Raw genomic sequence first — 21,631 nt, 5'->3', positions numbered from 1 at the left:
GCTTTTAGATTCTTTGCACCTTGGAAAGATGTAAAATCTTTTGGCCTTGTTAAATGAATCTATACGTTTTCGAATGCCATGTTGAGTATTTAGAAGAAATTGAAACACAAATCAAAATTGAGGATATTAGATTTAATATTTTGTTTTGCAAATTCTGAAGACCATCGTGAGTGGTTAACACCTGACACATGGCTTCCAATTTGTTGATGTGAAAAATTGGTATTCCTCGAATTAATTTTTAAGTTGAAATGGTTGGTGGCAAACTATGAACTTGTTTAGTTACCCTTCTTAATAACCCGTTCTTAAGACAAGGTAGGGTTTTTTCTATGTCATAGTTAGAGTTTCAATACAAAAGGTTGATTGAAAATTGGTTTCTATTGAAAATCCCATCCCAACCGCAAAAAGCCGTATTTCTGAATTCGCTGGCTATTCCTTAAACCACAACAAATTGTTTCCTGTTGTTCAAATAACTTGGAACGATGTCATTTGCTTTTCACCTTATTGTGAATTTGTTCAATTTTTCTAATAAAATTTCATGATTTAGTGTGTCGAAAGCTTTTTTCAGGTCCAGAAATGAAGCGCCGATAATATTTTTAGAATCAACTTCTTTTATAATTTAATTAACTAGTTCAGAAATAGCTATAAGAGTGCTGGAACCTGCTCTGCTCTCATATCATCACAACTAAGAATACTAATGATTCTACTAATAATTACTTGCTTACTAATAATTTCTCGAACACTTTGCTGAAGACACTGAGCTAAGAAATTGGTCGATAGTTGTTGATGATATCTTCTGAATCACTTGATTTGAATACTGGGGTTACTTTTTCCACTTTAAGGCAATCTGGAAAACATCCTGTTTCAATTGAATATTGAGCTGAAAAACTTTGCAAGAATATGAAAAAAAAAAGCGGGGTGTTATTTAATAACATTTGTTGGGGAGCAATTCGGTTCACAACTTTTGTTCGTTTTTGAAGCTCAGTATTACTAATTTTACTTCACTTCCATCTGTTGGTTGAAGGAAGATTGAATTACCTTCCTCGTTTATATTGGACAAAGCATCAAACTCAGGTTCATTTGATATTTCCTTGGCAAGGTCCGATCAAATGGAAGAGAAAAAACTGTTGAATTTATTACCAAGAATTTTTTTGTCAGTTAAAAGATTTGGGCTTTTGGTAAGTTTTATTGTTGGAGAATTGTTGGATCTCCCCAATAGTTGGTTTATATTTTCCAAAGTTTAGAGTGCGTTGTACTATTGAGTAGTCTTAAAAAGTACAACCGTTTACATGTTCTCTTTTTAAGATATAGTATTTTGTTAATATGCTGAAGCATTTCTTTGAGGTGAATATCATTGGAATGTTTTTCTAACACGTTTCAAAAAGTTGTTTTTTATGTTTATTGAAATCCATATGTACATCCAAGGACAATAACAATAATCTTTCATGGTTATTTGTTTCTATATCGTTTTCGAACATCGTTTGAAGTTTGAATAAGTGATTGTATGTGGTTGAGATTTCTTGAATACCTCTGTTTATATTGCCAGGGGCAAAGGTTCTAAGATAGTTTGAAAATAACTCATTAAGTTTGACATTTGACTCATCATGGCGTTTAAAGGAACGAATCCGGCTGGAATTTTATCTTTCAGTCATTCCCCATGTTACAAAACCTAGTTTCGTCGCAATGTTGAGTTATTGATGAAATTAGATTTTTCACGTTCATTCATGCCGAGAAGTGTTAATGGTCCTTAAAAGGTGATATTACAACTACCCTAAGGTTGGGTTTATGGGATTTCGAGTTGCGCATTTTCCACCATTCGCCATATTTATTTCGTTTGAATTTTGGTTTACGATTTTATAACTCCGAATGCGACCTTTTTGTTTTCGATATTTTATGATTTTGAAATAATATTTGCAGATATGTTATTGTAATTTTTAAGATTTTACATTTAACATAATGACATTGCTCTTTTTCTAATAAATTTAAGTGATTCTGTTTTCAGAATAATTGTGGTTTTGAAATGCATTGAAAATTGACAAATAACTTTCAATAAATCAAGGAGCTTCAAACGGGGTCCCGTTTTCCGACAAAAAAAACTTTTTCGCAGTAATAGTATTATCATTTTATTTTATTTTTTGCCTCCATTCGCCTCTCACGCTTTCCCACTTTTCCACCCTTCATACCAAGAAGGGGGGAGGGCGAAACATGCGCATTTATTACTTGGGTGGAAAACCGCGAGCCTCGGAACAGCAAAGGGTAGCAGCAAGCATCTCGGGAGCGGCAAAATTTTCAGCGGACGCGAGCGGGTTTTCCAAAACAACACAGACAAAACCACCGGGCAAGGCTGGGCGTTTAGTCACGAAAGGCTGTTAGTAGATCGAGCTAGCTCGTGGAAGTTATATATCAATATATTTGGGGTACATGACGGCAAATTCCACTCCTTCCAATGGGAGAGAAAAAAAAATTGGGAAAAAGAATCAAACCAGCATCAGCAGCTGGGCAAATGATGTCGCCGAGATGATTTTGATTGCATTTACGAGAGGACAACGTGATGTGTTATTATGTTTTTGACACCCCGAGCACACAACTTTTACGAGGAAAGGACAACAAGATTGTGATAAGGACTTTATTTAATTGAGAACTGTGCTGGGATGTGTTACTAGTAGATCACGACATGGTTTTTTGACAAAATAATGAAACAAATCGTTTCTTGTTTAATGCATTCTTGTTACAATGTAATATTGACTAAGTGACTTAATTTCACGTCATAGTCTTGACTCCCAATAGCGCTTTAGACAACAAACATAATTTCGCATGAGCTCGGCGAACCTAAAATACCTGAAATAAGTAGTTTTATGAAGTTTGAGTTACTTTATAAGGTTTTCGGAACGAAAAAAAACGTGTTTTTCATTCATTTCTCACATATTTTTAACGGTCGCCATAGAAGGGCAAGATCTATTTCAAATTCTTTCCGAAACTATCCGCTATATGCTATGTGAGAGAATTCTTCTTTTTCCTTGGCGACCGTCAAAAATATGTAGTGTGGAAAGATGATTTCCGACATTGATTGTGTCAGTATTACTGCCAAAAATTTTAAAAAAAATCTAATCAGAATTTTTTGTCGAAAAACTCCAATACGTTTGAAAATTTAAAAAAAAAAATTCTAGATAGTTGCTGGCTGGATGTTTTGAAAATCATATCTCCCAGTTTGTTTATTTAAAAAAATAATTTTTAATAATCGCCTAAACTTGTTTTAAAACTTTTTTCTACTGTCTTCTATGAATTTCATCCGATTTAAAAATCATTTAATGGATTTTTTAATCTATTTGTTCAAATTTATTTCTTAAAACCGTTTTTTTTTTCACTTCTAAACCGTCCTCTATGAAATATAAAAGCCGATCTTCAAATGCATCGTTGCACATTAACTGTCATTGTTGCATCAGCTGCTCTTCTCGAATCCTTTGCAGCATCACAATTTAGTTCACAACCATGTTCTTCAGGATTTTTTTCCCCCATTCACCCTACCAAAGCGCTGTCAAAACATTCCGGTGTCACCTTTAACCCACCTACTCCCATCTGAAGGAATCGAAGGCGTAAATCGGATATCGCAGAGAATTTCCGCGAAATTTTCCCAGACTTTCCCACAGCTCTTGGGCTCTCTCTCTGACAGCGCCCCAACGTCGTCGTTGGGAAAACGAAAAAGAGAGCGAGTGAGAAATTTTGGGAGAGAGCTTTCCGGGAGCGCCTTTGCAGCGTAAGATAACTGGGAAAATTTTTACTAAATTTCCGTAAGATATCATCCTTCGACCGATGACAGAGAGAATTCAAAAAGTGAGAGAGAGAGAGTGGAAATATTTTTCTTACATTTGCCAGAAGCTACAAACTTTTTCGGGAACGATCACACCGAACCGAAAGCCTTTTTCCGTCTGATGGTTGCTGCTCGAATTTTGGAAAATTTCTAACTCCGGAACATCCGGTAAGGTGTGGATATTTTTCCCTTAGGGGGTGGTGTTGGCTATCTCTATGCTTTTGATCTAAAAGGGGAGGAATGTGGGAGTAAGGAAAACAGGGGGAATATCCTGAACATGTTTGTGTTTGTGAAAAGTTTTCCTCTCTTCAGGCGGCTACGACGACAAACGACGGGGATTCTGTGCGCGTTTTCGAAGGAATTTTCGAAACAGGACGACAAGTTTCCCGGCAGCCGAATGTTTTGTGTGGTTTTTCTCGGAGTTTTTTTTCGGTAAAATTGAGTGAATTTCGAAAACAATCGTTTATTAATGGCGACGGTGTTTATAACGGTGTTATTGTCTGGCGGAAAAGTGATATTTTGACAGTTTTTACTGTTTGTAATTGATGTTTTAGAAGCTAAATCGCTCGCTACTAGAATCCACCATATCAGATTGGTGCCCGATACGCGAAGCGAAAAGTGTGACATCGGTTTGAAGTGTATGGAATTTTATTCCGAAGTAAAAGTTCCTACCCAAACATCCGGAAAAACTCAGTGAACTGAAACTTCCCGAAGGTGTTTCGAAACTCTTAAGAGTTAGCTTTCCAAACTTTTCTCCTTAAATTCAAACCCGTCTATAATTTGTATTATTTTTATTCAAGAAGCATAACTCCAACAAACATTGGTTGGCTGCAGGTTGCTGCTGTTCGGTTGACTGTTTTTTTTTTCGCGAACTCTTTTGCATTGTTTTTGTTGTAGTCTCTGTCGTTGTTGTTGATTTTGTTTTTGTTATTGTTGTTGCCGTCAGCATCAGCAACCACAAAAATGGAAAACAAGCATAAAAGAAGCAACATGGACATACAGTATGGCCAGGATGTTGGCAGTGTTGCTAAATTTTGTTTAAAAAAAGATTGATTTCAATATGATATCCTTTTACAAATTCAACATCTGTGTGGTAACAAATATTGGTCGGTGATTTTTTTATTTTTAAGTTTTATTAAAGAATGGCGTTTCAGTGGGTTATTAAACTTTTCTAGAACGCATATCAAATTGAAATAATGCAAATAACAGTAGTTCGGTAGACTCTATTCTAGGCCTGTTAGAATTATTGTCTGTTACGTCTGTGTAGACTCTGTGTAGTCATGATTTTGACCAAAATAGGCAGATCATTGATGTTGAATTTTAATCACGTAACTAATTTTCTGCTGACCGCTACCTTCGAAATAGGACTGTTTTGGCAAAAATCCTATGCCCTGATTTACTGACGACAGATTGTTTTATGGAGCTCTTCAGAGCTTTTTTAAGACTGATACTTTGTCTCGTAGTGTATATAAAACTAAAATTGTCACTTGGGGAATCAAATAATAGAATATCTCGGGATGAAATAGCAGGGTGGCCAAAAAAATGGGAAAACAGGGAAAACCGGGAAAAAATAGGGGTTGAAAATCGCACCGAGAAAACCGGGAAGTCAGTTCCAAACCCGAGAGAAATATACAAAGAAGTCAAAATTAATTTTTTGAGGTTCAAACCAAAAAAATCGGAATGTATTTTAATTTTCTGAGTCAGAATTCAACAGATCAAAATAACTTTTTGGAAAAAGATCTTATACTACTGAATATTCTCACCGAAGTGTGTATTTTATAGCTTCGCATAACCCACCTTTTCTATTACCTCTCTAGCAATGAGAGAGAGAGTATTTAGAGTAGCGAGAGGGAAAGGCTGTCAGTTTAACCTCCGTAAGTTTGAAGCTAGGATAAAGCATTGAAATTCAACTACTTGTTCTTAAACCGCCAATAAAGCCAGTCATTATTTCGCCAACTTTGTCTACGATATTGTAACGGAAAGTTTTATGAAGTGGATAATATATTATCGGTTGCTGCCGGAAATTATCCCGTTCAAGAATTTAAAATTCGAATTCCGAAACAACGAGCCTGATCCTACAACTACTATAATGTTTCTTCAATTACCTCTAAATTGAAAAAACTCATAAGTTTTACCGAATCTTAGAGTTCAAAACTGTTGCTAATGATTAAATTCAAATAAAAAAAATTACTTAAAATCTGTTCATGCATCTCATGTCAATTATTTAAAAAATCCATCAATCGACTGAAAAGAAGTGAATCAAAGTTTAATTTTGAATTCAGAACTTTTTGTGGCAAACTTGGAAATGTAAAAAGAGGATTATTTTATAATTCTCCAGTGATAGTGTTTAATTCAAGAGCTAAACGCAGGCCAATGAAAAAACAAAACTAACTCTAAAAATCATTTTTACGTACGGCAGCTTCAGAACAACAAATAGGAAACTTTCTGTCACCAAACAAACTGTTTGTGGAAAAGATTCATCAGAGGGTCTGGAACTATTTTCTTAGGCTGAGCTTTCTAAACTCATTTTTTTTAATTCAAATTTGTGGTCTTTATTTCTACTGAATGATCCGGATTACAATTTTTAAACCTTCAGTATGATAAGATTTCTTTGAAATATTTGAATGTTAAAAAATTACAAGGTTTATTTCATTACACAGTGAAGAAACACTTATATTGGAAACAATCTCACTCATCGATAGTTTTGAAGTAGGTACATGTGAAACTATTAAACCCGCTAGAGGATTTTTTCATATCTCATCAAAAAGTTACTTTTTGCTTCTTCGGAAGGTTCACACAAAAATAAGAAAATTTCTGATGTTTTGTAAATTTAATATTTTTTATGTGGATCATAAATCGTATTTTTTTTTTGAATTTTTCTACAGTTTTTGAACAAAGTTGATAAGATTATCAATACTAGAATGTAGAAAAAATTTATTAGAAAAACTTCGGCCGGAGTCTCAAATTCAAACAACGCTTAAAATTTACAGCTTTTCGGCAATTTCTTTGACCTTTTAGAATGTTTGAACAAAAAGATGAAGCTTATATCATTATGTTTGTTCAAAAATGTGTATTTTATCTAGAGTCACAAGTTGGCTGAAGACAAGAATACAAAATTTTTCAATGCTTTAAAAATTTGGACTAAACAAAAACCAAAATATTTTTTGTAAAAAAAATTATAGAAAGAAGTTTAAAATCCCAGCAAACATTTTTGTAGCTATATTCTTATTCTGATATTCGTTCCATATACATAATAAAATGATCGCATAAAAGTTGAAAAAACCGCATTTACCTACCTAAGTGCAGGAAATATACATAAGACCGCTGCAAGCTTTGTATGGAAATTTGAAATTCTTAAATTTCTTAAAATTCTTAAATACACCTCCCATAACTTTTTTTTTTGTTGTTTTCACTGCCAGAAGTAGCAATAAAATTTTTGAAAGCGATCCATCCAGTCCTAAATATGCACAAAAAGTTTAAATTTTGTATGGAAATTTGTATGGGAATAATAAAATGTTTTCATTCAAAAATCGTCAGAAATGTACTGAAAGTTCCAAAAAATATAATTCTGGTTGAAAAATATTCCTTGATTCTTGCAGTAAAGTTCATGTGAACAGAGCACAAACCTAACTTATACCCCAGAAAGAACATTCGTTGCTAAACAATTATTTATCAAAATTGATTTCCCTTAGTGTTTTTGATGCTTATTTGGAAGCTGCTCAACCGTAGGATGAGAACAAAAATCTCAAAAAACTTTTTAGTAACTAGTAACTAGTAGTAGTAACTTCTTTATATTACCTTTGGAAAAACATTTCATGAAATTATTAAAGCTGTAGAAAGCAAAATCTGCCATCTTTAAATACTTTTCAATTGATTCAGATTTTTTATTTAGAGATGGTTATAACTTTTTCATGAAATGCTTAGCTGCTTGTCATGTTAGCAAAAAAATAAAGCTTAAGCATAGTCAAAACCAAAAATCAAAGACCAATATTTTTTGGATGATTCAATGTGCAAAAATTTCTTCTTCCTTACGAATTTTCACACAAAATTGAAACGCATTGCACTAACTCGTAAATTAACCAAATCATCTGAAAATTTACACTGATGCTTTGTGACCCAAAGGCCAAAAGGCATCGAAAAAACATATTCATTTCTTTCCAAAACGACGAAAACTACACCAATTGGGCGTTTTCCAACACCTTGTTCGTACCTATCGGAAGAATGCGAATGAGCGCAATTTTTTTTTCTTTCATAGCCTTCAAATCGTTGTCAACGACAACATTTTCCAGTTCTCTAATATGTCAATATTACTCAACTCTCAACTGGTTTTAAGCCATCTGAATGCACTGATGGTTGCAGAGAGAACATGACGATGGTTTTTTTTTCACTTAAAGCCCCCGCGGGAGAAAAAAATCATTTCAAAATTTACAAATATGGCGGACTTTCTATCATATCCGATTTGAACTGAGTACAGGCGACATTTTATACGATCTTTTGCGATTCGCAAAACCGTTGTAAACGACTTAAGTTATCATTTCTGATACGATTAAATTTTTAACTGGGATGATACGCAAAACTTTTAACAATCGATTTGTCGTAATAATTTGAATGTAGGAATTTTATTTAAATTTTGAAACATTTTCGTGCACTACATTATACGATTAACCGTTAAGATTTTAATTATGCTTTTCAACTAAGGTTGCCAGATTGCCCGGTTTTATCCACGTTTGCTCGGAAATTTAATACTAAATTTGAGAACAGTTCGACCCAGCCCGGTTTCCCGGATTTCATTAAAAAATGCCCGGATTTTACCCGGAATTATTCACTTTATTTGGCAAATTAAACAAAAACCAAATACAAACACCTCCAATACGAAATTTTTTGAGCAAGTTTTATAAAAATAATGATGAAAGGTTTTTTGGAACCCTAAAATACGGTTCAAAATCTATCGATGAGTTCTGCTGAAAACAATTTTTTTGTCATTTTTTTTTCTTGATTTTTGTTGAGGAATTTCTGAGTTTAGAGAAAATTTGCCCGGATATTGCCCGGATTTATGGTCGTCAATTTGAAATCGAATACCCAGATTTTGCGAGGTTTTTAATATAAAAATTGCCGGTTTGTCCGGCCCGGATACGTGCTGAAAAAATTCTGGCAGCCTTAAGTTAAACAATGAATGAGCAAACAGATACACACAATTTCATGTAGCGACTCAAAACAAACAACTATCAAAATGATCCATTTTTTAAAGTTATTCTGTGTATTAAACTATTTCTGTATTAGCTGTTTTGTAGTTTTTTTTTTACATTTTTCCAGAGGTGCAAAGAGATCCCTACATGTAGCATGCAGCGCACGACTTTTAGCCGATTCTAACAGACCGACGTCAGCCACGAAAGAATCGTCTTGCAAAGTTGCAGACTGATTCTTTCTCCCTTATGTGCAGAACGTCGAACGTGTCTGCAAGTAAAAGCCAACCGCGCGGTAAAATCCTTTGACTGCACGTTCCGAAAATTACAAACGATTCTCCGAAGTTAGGAACAGTTGCAAACTTGCAAGCCCGAAGATAAAATCCCTTGAGCCGAACAGAAAGAATCATTTCCGAAGATAGCTACAGTCTGCAAGTTGCTTGCATGCAGCGCGATGATGCGATGTACGTTTGCAAACTTGCAAGTTACAGTTCTTGTGCGGTTCGATTTGATCCACCCCAACCCAACCTAAAACCGAACCGAATCCATGGCATGGTGTAAGAAAATGATAGGCCGAGGTGCCGTCGACTATCCATTCAGTTGCCGTTCAGCCAGCGAAGCGGCATGCCGTACGACAAGAGCAAGGACATGTTGAAGTTGTTGTTGTTGGTGCCTTCGTGTTCGTTTCGTTTTCTTCTAAGACGGATTCGAAAGGAAGTGGTGCCCAAATTTTATTTGAATTTTCAATTATCATACCAGGGTGATTGATATAAATCACCAAAGCAAATACAAGCAAATTTGTTTTGATTATAACTTTGTCATTTTACAAGTTATTTATAAACACAAAGTTGTTAATTAAAACTGATCCAAACTCTGTTGGAAAATCATCTATATTGTTTTATAACAGAGCTGCCTTAAAATTCTTTAAAGTTTCGTTCCGAAAAATTCAATCGATTCTCCAAAGGCAGGATCACTTGATTAGTAGGATCACAGATTAAATTGTGTGAATTTCAATTTTAGAATTCAGTTTCATTTGCTTAGACATGTATAAGAATCACGTCATCTTTACCAAGTTATCTACAGTTTTTACAGAAAGTTTTTACAGATCGGTACAAAACTCAATAGAAATTCAGTGCTTGCTCGTCGTCATTCCAACCTTGAACTCAAAAACTTCACACACTGTTTGATTCGAATCTTCTGTCAAAGTTTTATAACTTGTTTTTAATTAATTTCGCGTCCTGAACTAGAATTTTTGGTCAGATTTTGTCTATCGCATCCAGTATTACTGATAAGGCTTTTAAAAATCAGTGCTATGATAAATCAATTACTGTCTATATATTATTTTTTACTTCTTTGCTGAAGACTGTAAAGCGTTTTAAGTTATACTTTGAAAAATATCTATAATTCATTTTGGTATAAAATTTCATCAGAATTTCGTCTCAACAGAAGGAAGAAAAAATTTCTTTTACTTCAAAGCCAAAATTACTTGCAGTCTTCGTAGAAACTTAAATTTTAAAAATCTTACTCAACGGTTGCTATTTATCTCAGATATTACGAAACTGCTTATAAAAAGCTGGACGTTTCACGGTTAAACATATCCCGCTTTCGCCCATCAATCAGTCAATTGCATAATCTTCAAAATAAGAAGTATGGAAACTGAATAAATTATTGATTTATGTTTCAAAGTCAGCAACTTATGTACTTTTTATCAAAATAAATTGACTAAAGGATTAACATGAATGAACATTTTCATACAAATCGGAATTTTTTATTCAAGTTTTTAAAACTGTTTGCGTATCTTTCGTAACGAACTTTTGAAATCTGCCACTTTTAAGTTTAACTTCGCGAGAACTACTATGAAGAATTTTTGCAAAAGGCTTTGATAAGTATCTCAAATATCAAAATTTAAATAAAACAAGTCCAAAAAAGTAGATTTTCAAACAACTGCTGAATCACATATTTGAAAAACGCTGAATCACATTAAAAAAACGCTTTGATACGAAATATGAATTAATGGCATGAAATCAAATAACATCGCGTTTAAAGGTTGAAGTGACAGTGAGCACTTAGCTTATTTAATAGAACTATGAACGGTAATGTGTATCAACTCCATTTCATTTTACAACGGTGACCAAAAAAGGCACTCAGCTCGATCATTTTATGTTAACCTGATTTTCTTTGATTTTTCTTTTCAAGCTCCTTGAATTTGTGCATGTTGGCAACCCTGCTCTCAATACTGAATCTTTAATATGTGATTCTATTTTATCAAGTGATCCTATCCATGGAGAATGGATTGAATTTTTCGGGCCGCAGCTGTGTTATAAAACAATAAAGATTATTTTCCAACATTTTTAGGATAAGCTTTTATTAACACTTTTGTATTCATAAATAACTTGTAAGATGACAAAGTTATAATCAAAACAAACTAGTTTTTATTTGCTTTGATGATTTATCTTAAACACCCTAGAATGATCATTGAAAACTCAAATAAAATTTGGGCACCACTTCCTTTCGAATCCGTCTTAGAAGGAAACGAAACGAGCACGAAGGCACCAACAACAACAACAACTCCAACATGTCCTTACTTCTGTAGTACGGCGGCGCGCCGAGTGTTTTGCAGACAGCCATGTACATACGCTACACACGCACGCTTCGATGGCTGAACGGCAACTGAATTGATGGTCGGTGGCTGTGGCTCTTCGGCCTATCACTTTCTTTCTCCATGGATTCGGTTCGGTCGGTCCTAGGTTAGTGGAACGAATCCAACCGCACAAGAACGAGTCCACCGTCCTGTAACTTGTAAGTTGCAACTTGCAAATTTGCAAACGTACATCGCATCATCGCGCTGCATGCAAGCAACTTGCAGACTGTAGCTATCTTCGGAAATGATTCTTTCTGTTCGGCTCAAGGGATTTTATCTTCGGGCTTGCAAGTTTGAAATTTTCGTAACGTGCAGTCATCGCGACTTTTACTTGCAGACACGTTCGACGCTCTGCACGTAAGGGAAATAGAATCAGTCTGCAACTTTGCAAGATGATTTTTTCGGAGCTGACGTCGGGCTGTTAGAATCGGCACTGCATGTTTCATGATGGGATCTCTTTGCACCTCTGCATTTTTCGCTTACTTGTAAAACTGTGTTCAAAATTTTAACTAGGACTTTTATAAGAATAAATAAAATAAATAAATAAAACAATAGAAATATTTACATGCAAAAACTGGAGTTATTAAAAAATCATAATTATAAGAAAAAGTGTATCATGAAAAGTTTATTATTTTGTTATACTTTTTTCGAATAAGATGTAGATAAAGTTGCGAACAACTCGGTAATGAATTTTGAATAGGGCGTATAGGGCAGCCGGGTAAAAAAGTGCGTTCGGGGATGTACATACAAAAAACAAAATAAGATTTTTGCTGAGAGCTTATGGAGCTGTTCGCATTCGCCGTATTCAAAATTCGATACCGAACTATTTGAAAACAAATGGATCTAAAGAAATTTCATGCCAAGGTTTTTATTCTATGAAATGACAAAAAACAGCCTTTTCTAGATATTTTCAAAAAAGAACAATTTGTGTGGAGGCCATATTTCTGAAGAAATTGAAAATTTTATATTCGGGTGTTTTTTGTAAAATTGTGAATCTTGATAAAATACACAAATGTATGAACAAACAAAAGCATATGAAGTTCATCTATTGGCTCAAGCATTCTAAAATGTCAAAGAAATGACTAAACACATAAATTTTTAAGCTGTTTTGTTATTTTGAGATCTTGCATACAGTTTTTTTTTAAATTAGTTTATTCTACATTTTAGTAGTGGTACTTAGTAGATCTTATTCTAATCTTTAAACTTAGCTGAAGAAATTGTAAGTAGAAAAATTCCGAAGGATTTACGAACCATATATGAAATATTTTATTTTCAAAACATCAGAAATGTTCAGTTTTTTTTTTGTAATATTCCGAAGTACCTAGCATAAAGTAATTTTTTGATGAGATTTGAAAAAATCCTCTTGAGGGTTTATTTTTCATATTTTTCCGTGTTTATAAGACACTGAGATGAGGGCGCTGAATCCAAAGCTGCAACTTGTTTTTTTTCTACTATCTCTAGTTTTTGATAATCATAGTTTAACTTTAAAAAAAGAGTAAAAATTCATCTAAAATTTTTGGGCAGAATTTTAGAACATGACTCAATTGGAATGTTTTTGATCAGTGATCAACTTTTTCGAAGACCCCAAGTAGTTTTGTCTTCTGAGAAAAATGTTACTGAGGTTTTCTTTTAGCTCATTCATCACACTAATGTAAAATATGAAAATTTTCAGGATATTTGTAAATAATTTTTAATCAAATGAATCATAGATATATTTTTTTAATCATCAGTCAAATCGATTCACATTCTTCAACAAATCGATAATGGAATTAAAATCTTCGATAACAATCCTCTTAAATTTTTTAGTTACATTTTTCTATTAAATTGTCTAAAGCTTGTGAATTTTTATTTTCAAGCAAAATTTCTCTGGAACTAAATCTTAATCTTTTACCAAATATAGGGTTATACACAAACTCGAAATCAGTTTTTGTTTTGATAGGGATGTTTTTTTTTTTGTTTTTTAAAAAAAGTGTAAGTTTATTAGTTTTCAATGATTGATTTCATTTAATATTTAGTAATTTTAAAAATTTCAAAATTTGGACATAACTTCCATAGCTTCAGAATATATTATTCAAACTGTCTACTGTTCAACTGAGTTTTTGCATAAATCCTTAAAATTAGTTTATGTATACCTTGATTCTGCAGAAACGTATAAAATTTGTTTTCCTGAGAACGTCACTTGAAAATATATGTTCAGGGTTATACAATATTATGTTGAACAAATAATTGTATCTTTTTCACTGATTTTAAATCCTCTATTTGTTGCACTACCAAATCTTTGAATTTTGTAAATTTTTAATATCTTAAACTTCGATATGCTGATAAATAATCCACAGAACGGTGAATTGTAGACTATGGAAATTGTTGCCCTTCAAGTGATGCAAAAACAATGTTGATGAATAGTTAAAAAAAAAAACTCCTTCAACAACATATTAAAACAAAATATTTAAGGCCAGTTTCAAAGTGTAACATATTAAACAGTGATGGAATATCGTGTTTGAATTTTTTTTTGTTTTCTTCCACGGCCATGATGACGACTGATTGGATGAAAAGTTCTGTTTTATACACCTTTTTTGTGAGCATGATTTAAAAACATCCTTCACAAATTTGTTATACATTCATTATAGAGTCATTAGCCTCAGCTTATTTGTACACATAACTCTTATGTGTAGGATGTTTTCTTAATCAATTTTTGAAAATGTGATGTAAGCCATAAATAGAATCGAGTTCCTCTAAGCATTCAAAGCCTTGAACAAACCATGAATTTATGACCGGGAATTTCAAAAATAAAAAGTTGTGGCCACCCTGCTTTTAGCTATATAAATCCTATTGCATTAACGGATTGTTGCCAACAGAAGTTCGTAAATCCAAAAAATCATGCATCCTTTGTACGTTGTGAATTTCGATATGAACTCAACTGTAACCAAAATATATCGTAGGCTTAGAAGACAAGGATGCTATCCTTTAGGCCATGATCCGCTGACTGTACAGTTGAATTACCCACCAATTCCACCACTTTTGGCTGTTCCTTTAAAAAAAATTCCGATTTCAGCTGGTTTTATGTATTTTCCTAGCTTTGCTTTGATCGATGCCGAAAAAGTCTCGATTGGCTGTACCTCGGGGCAATTTTGCGGATTCATGTTTTTTGGCACAAAACATACGTTTTGGCTTTTGTACCACCCTAGTGTGTCTTTGGCGTAATGACTTGAAGCCAAATCGGGCCAAAATATCTGGGTCCATCATGCTGCTTGATAATTGGAAATGAACGCTTCTGGAGGCATTCCTTGATAAAGTTTTGGGTGTTTATTGTTTCCGATGTGACGTACGGGCTAGATACTTTGCCGCATTCGCGAATTGCCTGCCACACCATCACCTTCTTGTCAAATTTTTCAGTGCAAATGTCCTTCTCCGTTTCGGGGATATCCTTGTCCTTGCGTACAGTGAACTATTGTGGCCCAGGAAGGGTTTTTTAGTCTAATTTCACATACCTTACATCGTCCATGATAATGCACCCAGAAGCAGGACTTACAGGACCAGATTTTCTACCACTCCTCGGTTTATCTTCAAATGTACAATGTTCATGATATTTTTTAATAGCTTTCCGTACCGCTCCGACGCTCAAATCCTCTTTTTTGGCCAATTTTGCTCAATGAGACTCCACTCACAGTACACCACTTGTGAATGATACTTTTTCTCTTCTCCGGAGTAAGATCACGCATTTTGAAATGTAAGCACAAACTAATTTTTTTTTTATTTTATCACGTACAGAAATGTGTAAACAAAAGGACGCAGCCAGTAGAATTTAAAAATTCGATTCAAAATGACCGTTAACATCAGGTGTGCTTATAATTTCTGAAACAGTCTATAGGGTACTGACCTATTTTGGACCGCTTTGGAAAGTGGCTATGCTATTTTCTGAATAAAAAAAGAACATTTTACAATTTTTGACTGCTTTATCCGTTCATTACAAAGATCAAGGCTTTTTCTATCGAAACATATCGTCGTTTGTTGCAATTTAACAAGATCTAAGCCCAAAAACTCGTTTCTTTGATCATTACTCCGGTCGGTATTTTGGACCACCAGGTTTCAATTTTGGACCACTCTCTGAACCTATTTTGGACCACCCTTAAACTAAATAAATTTTGCTAATGTAAACAGCAATTGATGCGCAATTGTGCAAATAATTCAGTAAATCTTTTCCTTTCTTATGTTTGTAGTCAAGTTTTGTTTGTTCACGCTAATTCATTTCTGAACTAACTTTCTTCAACTTCTCCCCAGCTCTATTTAAGTGCACTTGTTTGTTGAATAGTTTTTACTACCACTTTTTTATGAAACTTTTTATGCTTTGAAACAATAATTTTCCAAAAGATTACAAAAAAAACTGAAAAACTCCTCTGTTATGTAAGTAGTGTGTTTTAAATGTATTGAAAATTCCGTCGGCACACGAAAATTTGTTCTGCAGTGTTAAATACTGGCCAGTTTTCTTATCTCCAGGATCAATTTTAAGAACGCAATCTCCTTCAGGCGAAGAAAGTCTGACATCATCATCTCCGTGACTTCAATTGATGTATTTTGACTTCCAAAACCTTATTGGATTTGGTTCGGCTTCAGTTCTGTAGAGTACATTGGTTCAAAAAAGATAAAAATGTGCGAGAATTATTCGATCTTTTAACCATCTGAAAGCCATATTTTTCTTCGCTGAAAAATTCACAAAAGTTCCAAAATTCCCAACTTTATTGATAATAAGCGCTTGAAATAGTGTGCAAGATTCTTTTCATATCGTCGTACAACGTCTTATTACGTTTATGAACATTAAACATCAACCCAGGTTATGTTGAGTGGTCCAAGATAAGGAATTGAGTAGGACCTATTTTCGACATGGGTAAAATTGCTTTCAAAACATTTTTTTTTGTTTCTTCGAGCTTGCAAATAAGTTTTCAAGTGTTTTTCCATAGCTGTGAACATGTTTGTAGTTGTTGAATTCATCTATGCAGCTATGCAGAAAATCTCTTGAAAGTTGACGTCCTCCTGAAATGGGCTTGATTCGGCCCAAATGTGAAAAATCAAAACATTATTTTCAATTTTCTCTCCCTTATCATCTTATTTAAATAGCATGTAAGATATAATTGGAATTATAAGAAGTAGCTTTAACCATATTTGTGAGAAATTTTCATGTTTATAATGATTTATGAGGGAAATATTGAAAAAAAGCTGAAAAGTGGTTCAAAATAAGTATCAGTTACCGAGAAATATTTGGAACATATGTATTTCGATTTTAAAATCTACAACAACAAATATTCATTGCGTGAACTGCCAACACTGCTCTCGTACCGTGTCCTTTCGCCGATTGACACAACACAGTCTGGTTGTACATGTGTATGAGTAATATTTGTTCATAGCTTTTTCCCGGCAACCTTCATCATACCGTCATACCATTCCGGGGACCGTGTTCCCCCTACTTCCATTCCTTTCCTCCATCCATATCTCTCCCTTTGCCCCGGACCCAAAAAGGACCAGCCCAAACAGAGCGTTTTCCCAAGGATCGATAATTTTCCGTTTATTAACCCCTACCAGTTGAGGGTTATTCCGTATTAGGTGGGTACTCGTCCTGATGGCAAAGCTCCAAGGGGAGAGAGAATTTGATAAAATAAAAAATGTTAGAGAGACGCTCCACCCGGTAGAATCCTTTGCAAACTTTCGAAGTTTGCGCGGAAAGACAGGTTTGGTTTGGCTGGAGGAATGTTACCAATGTTGCTTCGGAAGGGTGTGTATAGAGTTTTGCGTGAACGTGACCCGTAGTCGTAGTCGCCATCAGTGTTTGTCGTAGGAATTTCGTTTTCCTATTTTTCATATGAGCCTTTTTTCTCGGTAAAAAAATCTACGAGAGCGCAATGATTTTTCCGCGGGAGAGAAAATCCAACACCCAGTCAGTCAGTCAGTCAATCAGTCGGTGTCGGTGGGGGGAAATTTGTTTGGAAGCATTCTCTTTTGCTTTTTTCCGTCAATATCGCGTGGGATTGTGTGCGTGGATGTTTGGGTAGGATTTTGGATTTTCGAGAGAGGACTCGCAGGCGCAGACTCGACTTCAGATTTTCTAAAATTTCTTCACTCCTTACCAAACTGTGTGTAGCCAAGAAGACACTCGAGATAAAGTTTTATCTCTGTGCCCGATATGGTGGAAGGATGAGTTCTGATGAATTTGATTTAGTATTTTAACAAAAAAAATTTCAACATAATGGTTCTCTTCGAAATGTTTTACGAAATTCTAAATTCAATTAAATTGATCGAAATTGAAACTTACAGACATTAACTTTTTTTTTCATAATTTTAATCTTCAAATTATGGCATTCTCTTTCAAATTATGAATCAAAATCGGAATTACAAAAAGCTTCGCTTTTGAGTTTGATATTCCTAGTTGTTATCAAACTATCGAGAAAAAAAGGATTTCCGAATTCAGTGTAACCAAATTGAGCCCCCAAAAAACATGCTGTCAAAAAATCGTTTTGGAAGCATGAATAAATCATATTTGCGGAGCCTAACCTTATTCGTATGAGCTAGTTAAACTTTGCTTTCCAACTTTTCTTGATTTGTCTAAACATCCTTTCCCAATTTTTCGTCCATTGACATGTTCTTAAAAACAATTTCAAATCTCTGTTTTGTTTGTTAAATGTTTTTTTAGTAAAGTTGGAGCAAAACTTTGTAAATTTCTATTATCAAGCAACCCTGTGATTCAGAATTGAAGAACATTATGGATATTATGCTTAAAATTCTTACGTTTCGAAACATCTTCATTTTTTTTTTCAATTAGAGACTAGAATGTTTTAGCAGTTCATCAAAAGCCTAAAAACTTCTAATAGTGTGTTCATTGCAATCATAAGTGTTCAATAAAAACAAATAGCTTCAAAAATGTCTAACGACCTGGATCAACTTTTACTGGACGACACAGTGAACGAGGCCGATTATGATCCGAGCCGGCGATGCCAGTTGCATGACGATCAGTGGAATGACGATGCCTACGCGGAAATTATGTCCGCCATTTTGGCGACAACCCGGCGCGCAGCGGAACTGGATCGGTGTCAGCAGCTTAACACCGTTAACACCAATAAAACGCTGGAGTGTAAGTTTGATCGACTGATTACGGAAGTAAACGGGCTGAAGGATGCCATCGAGGAGAAGATCGATCGAATCAACCGGAAGATCAAGCACACCAATCGACTGTTTCAGGCCAGCCAGGACTACGAGAAACGGGCCAGTAAATCCTGTGAGCTGGTTCTTATGGGAATTCCCTATCGAAGGGGTGAAAATTTGCGTGAATACTTTATGAGAATGTGTCGAGCTTTGGACTTTCGGGAGCACGAAATTCCTCTTGTTTACGTTCGAAGAATTTTAAGTGGCGGAAGTTCTACTGGAGGAGCCAAACTTAAACTTCCCCATTACAGTCACTCGATTCTAGACAACTTGAAGCTGCGGGCCAGTGCCAAGTTGACTGTCTATAACGGGCATCGAACGCCGAATGAGTCGATCATTGTGGTTCAATTTGTGTTCCGGAATGCCCGGCATGAGTTCTACCGAAGATATCTGGAACACAAAGCTCTCTGCCTAAGGGACATTGGTCTGGACAGTGGTTCCAGGATATTTGTGAATGAAAGTTTGACTCGGAGCAATTTGGGACTGAAGGCTGAAGCTATGAAGATGAAGCGGGAAGGAAAGCTGAAGAATGTGTTTACCGTCAATGGACAGATTTATGTCAAGCGTTCGAATGAACATAAGCCTGAGCTGGTGACCAGTACCGTAGATTTGCTGCTGATGGATGAGAACAAGATGAAAAGTAACAAGTGAGTATTTGATTTTTGTTTAGCTATTTGTAGGGTATTTTTGTTATAATAAAAACGTATATGAAGCTTAGTTCATTGGGGGGGGGGGGGACAGTTGCGAATGCGTGTAGCTCATAAACCACTAGTTTTATCGATATATTTTCTGTATGTATGTACGTTGGTTATCCACCATGGGTGCACGGATTCACCGCAGTTTCTGCCTAAGTATGTGCTCACACATGCATTCTTAGATTATTAAGTTCGACAAATCTCCAATGTAACGCGTACGCCATATCCGGACCCCATGGGTTCGTCTGAATTGTTATGGAGTGAAGCGTGGAGGAGGAGCGTCGAGGCGGAGAGCTTCGATTTGCTGCGAAGGGCGTCGAGTCGTGTGAAACGGTATCGGTAGCAAGAAGGCTGTCCGGACCACGACCATAGCGTTCAGCTCAACGACCCTCTTCTGGTTTAGCTCGACGACAACCTTCCTGCGGATCACTCGAAGACAAACTTCCGTCTGGCCCGACACCCTTCTTGGTACCGATACCGTTTCACACGGCTCGACGCCCTTCGCAGCGAATCGAAGCTCTCCGCCTCGACGCTCCTGCTGAGGCCTAACGCCTCCCAGTGGATCCAGCCCGACGACCTCCTTTACTTGGCGTTCCAGTCCGACGCCCTTCCATGGCACCTATTTGACGACCTTCCGTAGTTTCCGGCTCGTAAGTCCGTAAGGTTCCTGGTCCGACGACCACCACCTGGCCTACAACTTGACCACCTTCCACGGCACTGGCCCGCCAACCTTCCATGGCTCTCGGCACGACGAACCGCCCTTGATTCCAGTCCGCTCTCAATGGCTCCGGACCAACGACCATCCAAAGCACCTGCCCGACGACCTCCCTCCCGTGTCTCCTGGCTTGCCGACCTCCAGCTGGCTTCCCGGTCCGATGACCTACCAGGCTTCTGGTCCGACAATCTCACATGGTTCTGGCTCGACGACGTTCCTTTGGATTACCGGCGCTGGCTCGTCCTCCCATTGGCTTCTTGGCTGGTTCTAATTCCACTGATGATTCCATTCCTCCTTTCACTAGTGCTGAGCCCATAACCTGTTGGATACGACGATCTCCAGTGGCTTCCGGTCCGACGACCTTCCATGACTCTGGTCTCGGCGTTCTTCATGCGGCTCGAAGCTTCCCTTCCATCTCGACACCTTTCTTGAGGCCTGCGCTTCCCAGTGGTTCCAGCCCGACGACCTCAACTTGGCTTTTCGGTCCGACGACCTTCCATGGCACCGGCTTGGCAACCTTCCGTGGTTCCTGCTCGTAAGTTCTCCAGTGACTCCTGGTCCAACGACCACCACCTGGTTCCTGACTTGACGACGTTCCATGATACCGGTCCGCCTACCCTCCATGGCTTTCGATATGACGACCTACCAGTTGCTCTGGCCTGACGACCGCAATCGTGGTCCCAGCCCTACGACCTTCCATGGCACCGATCCGACGACCTCCCAGTGGCTCCGGTCCGACGACCTTATTTGGTTCCGGCTCGACGCTCTTCTATTGGCCCGACGCCTCACCATTGCATTGGCCAGACGACCTTCCTATGGATTCCGGTCAGCCCGCAATGGATGCCCCCAACGACCTCCCTTGGCACCTGTCCAACAACCTCCCTTGGCACCTGTCCAACGACCACCGTTTTTCCTGGCTTGTCGACCTACACCTTCCAGATGACTCCTGGTCCTACAACCTTCCACGGTTCCCGACTCGTTGAATTTCCTTGGCTTCGGCTCATTGTCCTTCCATCGGCTTCCTGGCTGGATGACTGTCCACTTTTGATTCCACTCCTCCTTTCCACTAGTGCTGGGCCCATAACCTGTTGAAGCAGCACTTGAGCAGTGGAAAGGAGAGACTTGTTACTTCTACGGTGGTAGAACTTGGAATACTTTATTACAGTTCATTGCGTCCTATTTATACTAAAACTATCTCTATGGTTACATTTCCTAACTGTTTATTTCTAATAACACCACCATACGTGTGTTGTTATTCATCTCATCGATTGCTTCGATGAGACGAATCTCAACAGTACGGATTCAGCGATGGGTTCACCCGCAAGTTGGAGACAACGGCAGTTCGCGAACGGTGTAGGATGATTCCATCGCCGGAGAGCATTTGAGCAGTGTGCGTCCGGACGA

At 36.6% G+C, this 21,631-nt stretch overlaps 1 protein-coding gene across 4 annotated transcripts in view; it reads left to right on the top strand.

Annotated features, from left to right (window-relative positions):
- LOC129755773 (serine/threonine-protein phosphatase 4 regulatory subunit 1-like) overlaps positions 1 to 21,631 on the top strand; it is a 474,134-nt gene that overhangs the window by 257,882 nt on the left and 194,621 nt on the right. Inside the window, exons 1-2 of one of the 4 annotated variants that reach the window (XM_055752418.1) lie at positions 4,146 to 4,237; positions 18,438 to 19,464. The exons of 1 other annotated variant lie outside the window; for it this stretch is intronic. In XM_055752418.1, the coding sequence (XP_055608393.1) occupies positions 18,536 to 19,464 (929 nt within the window). In that variant the 5' untranslated portion in view covers positions 4,146 to 4,237; positions 18,438 to 18,535. 2 more of the 4 variants (XM_055752417.1, XM_055752416.1) reach the window with 2 other exon arrangements.

The sequence above is a fragment of the Uranotaenia lowii genome, chromosome 3, assembly GCF_029784155.1.
Source record: "Uranotaenia lowii strain MFRU-FL chromosome 3, ASM2978415v1, whole genome shotgun sequence".
Classification (NCBI taxonomy): domain Eukaryota; kingdom Metazoa; phylum Arthropoda; class Insecta; order Diptera; family Culicidae; genus Uranotaenia; species Uranotaenia lowii.
Note: the sequence above shows the minus strand (reverse complement) of the source record. Positions and strands in the feature narration are given on the sequence as shown.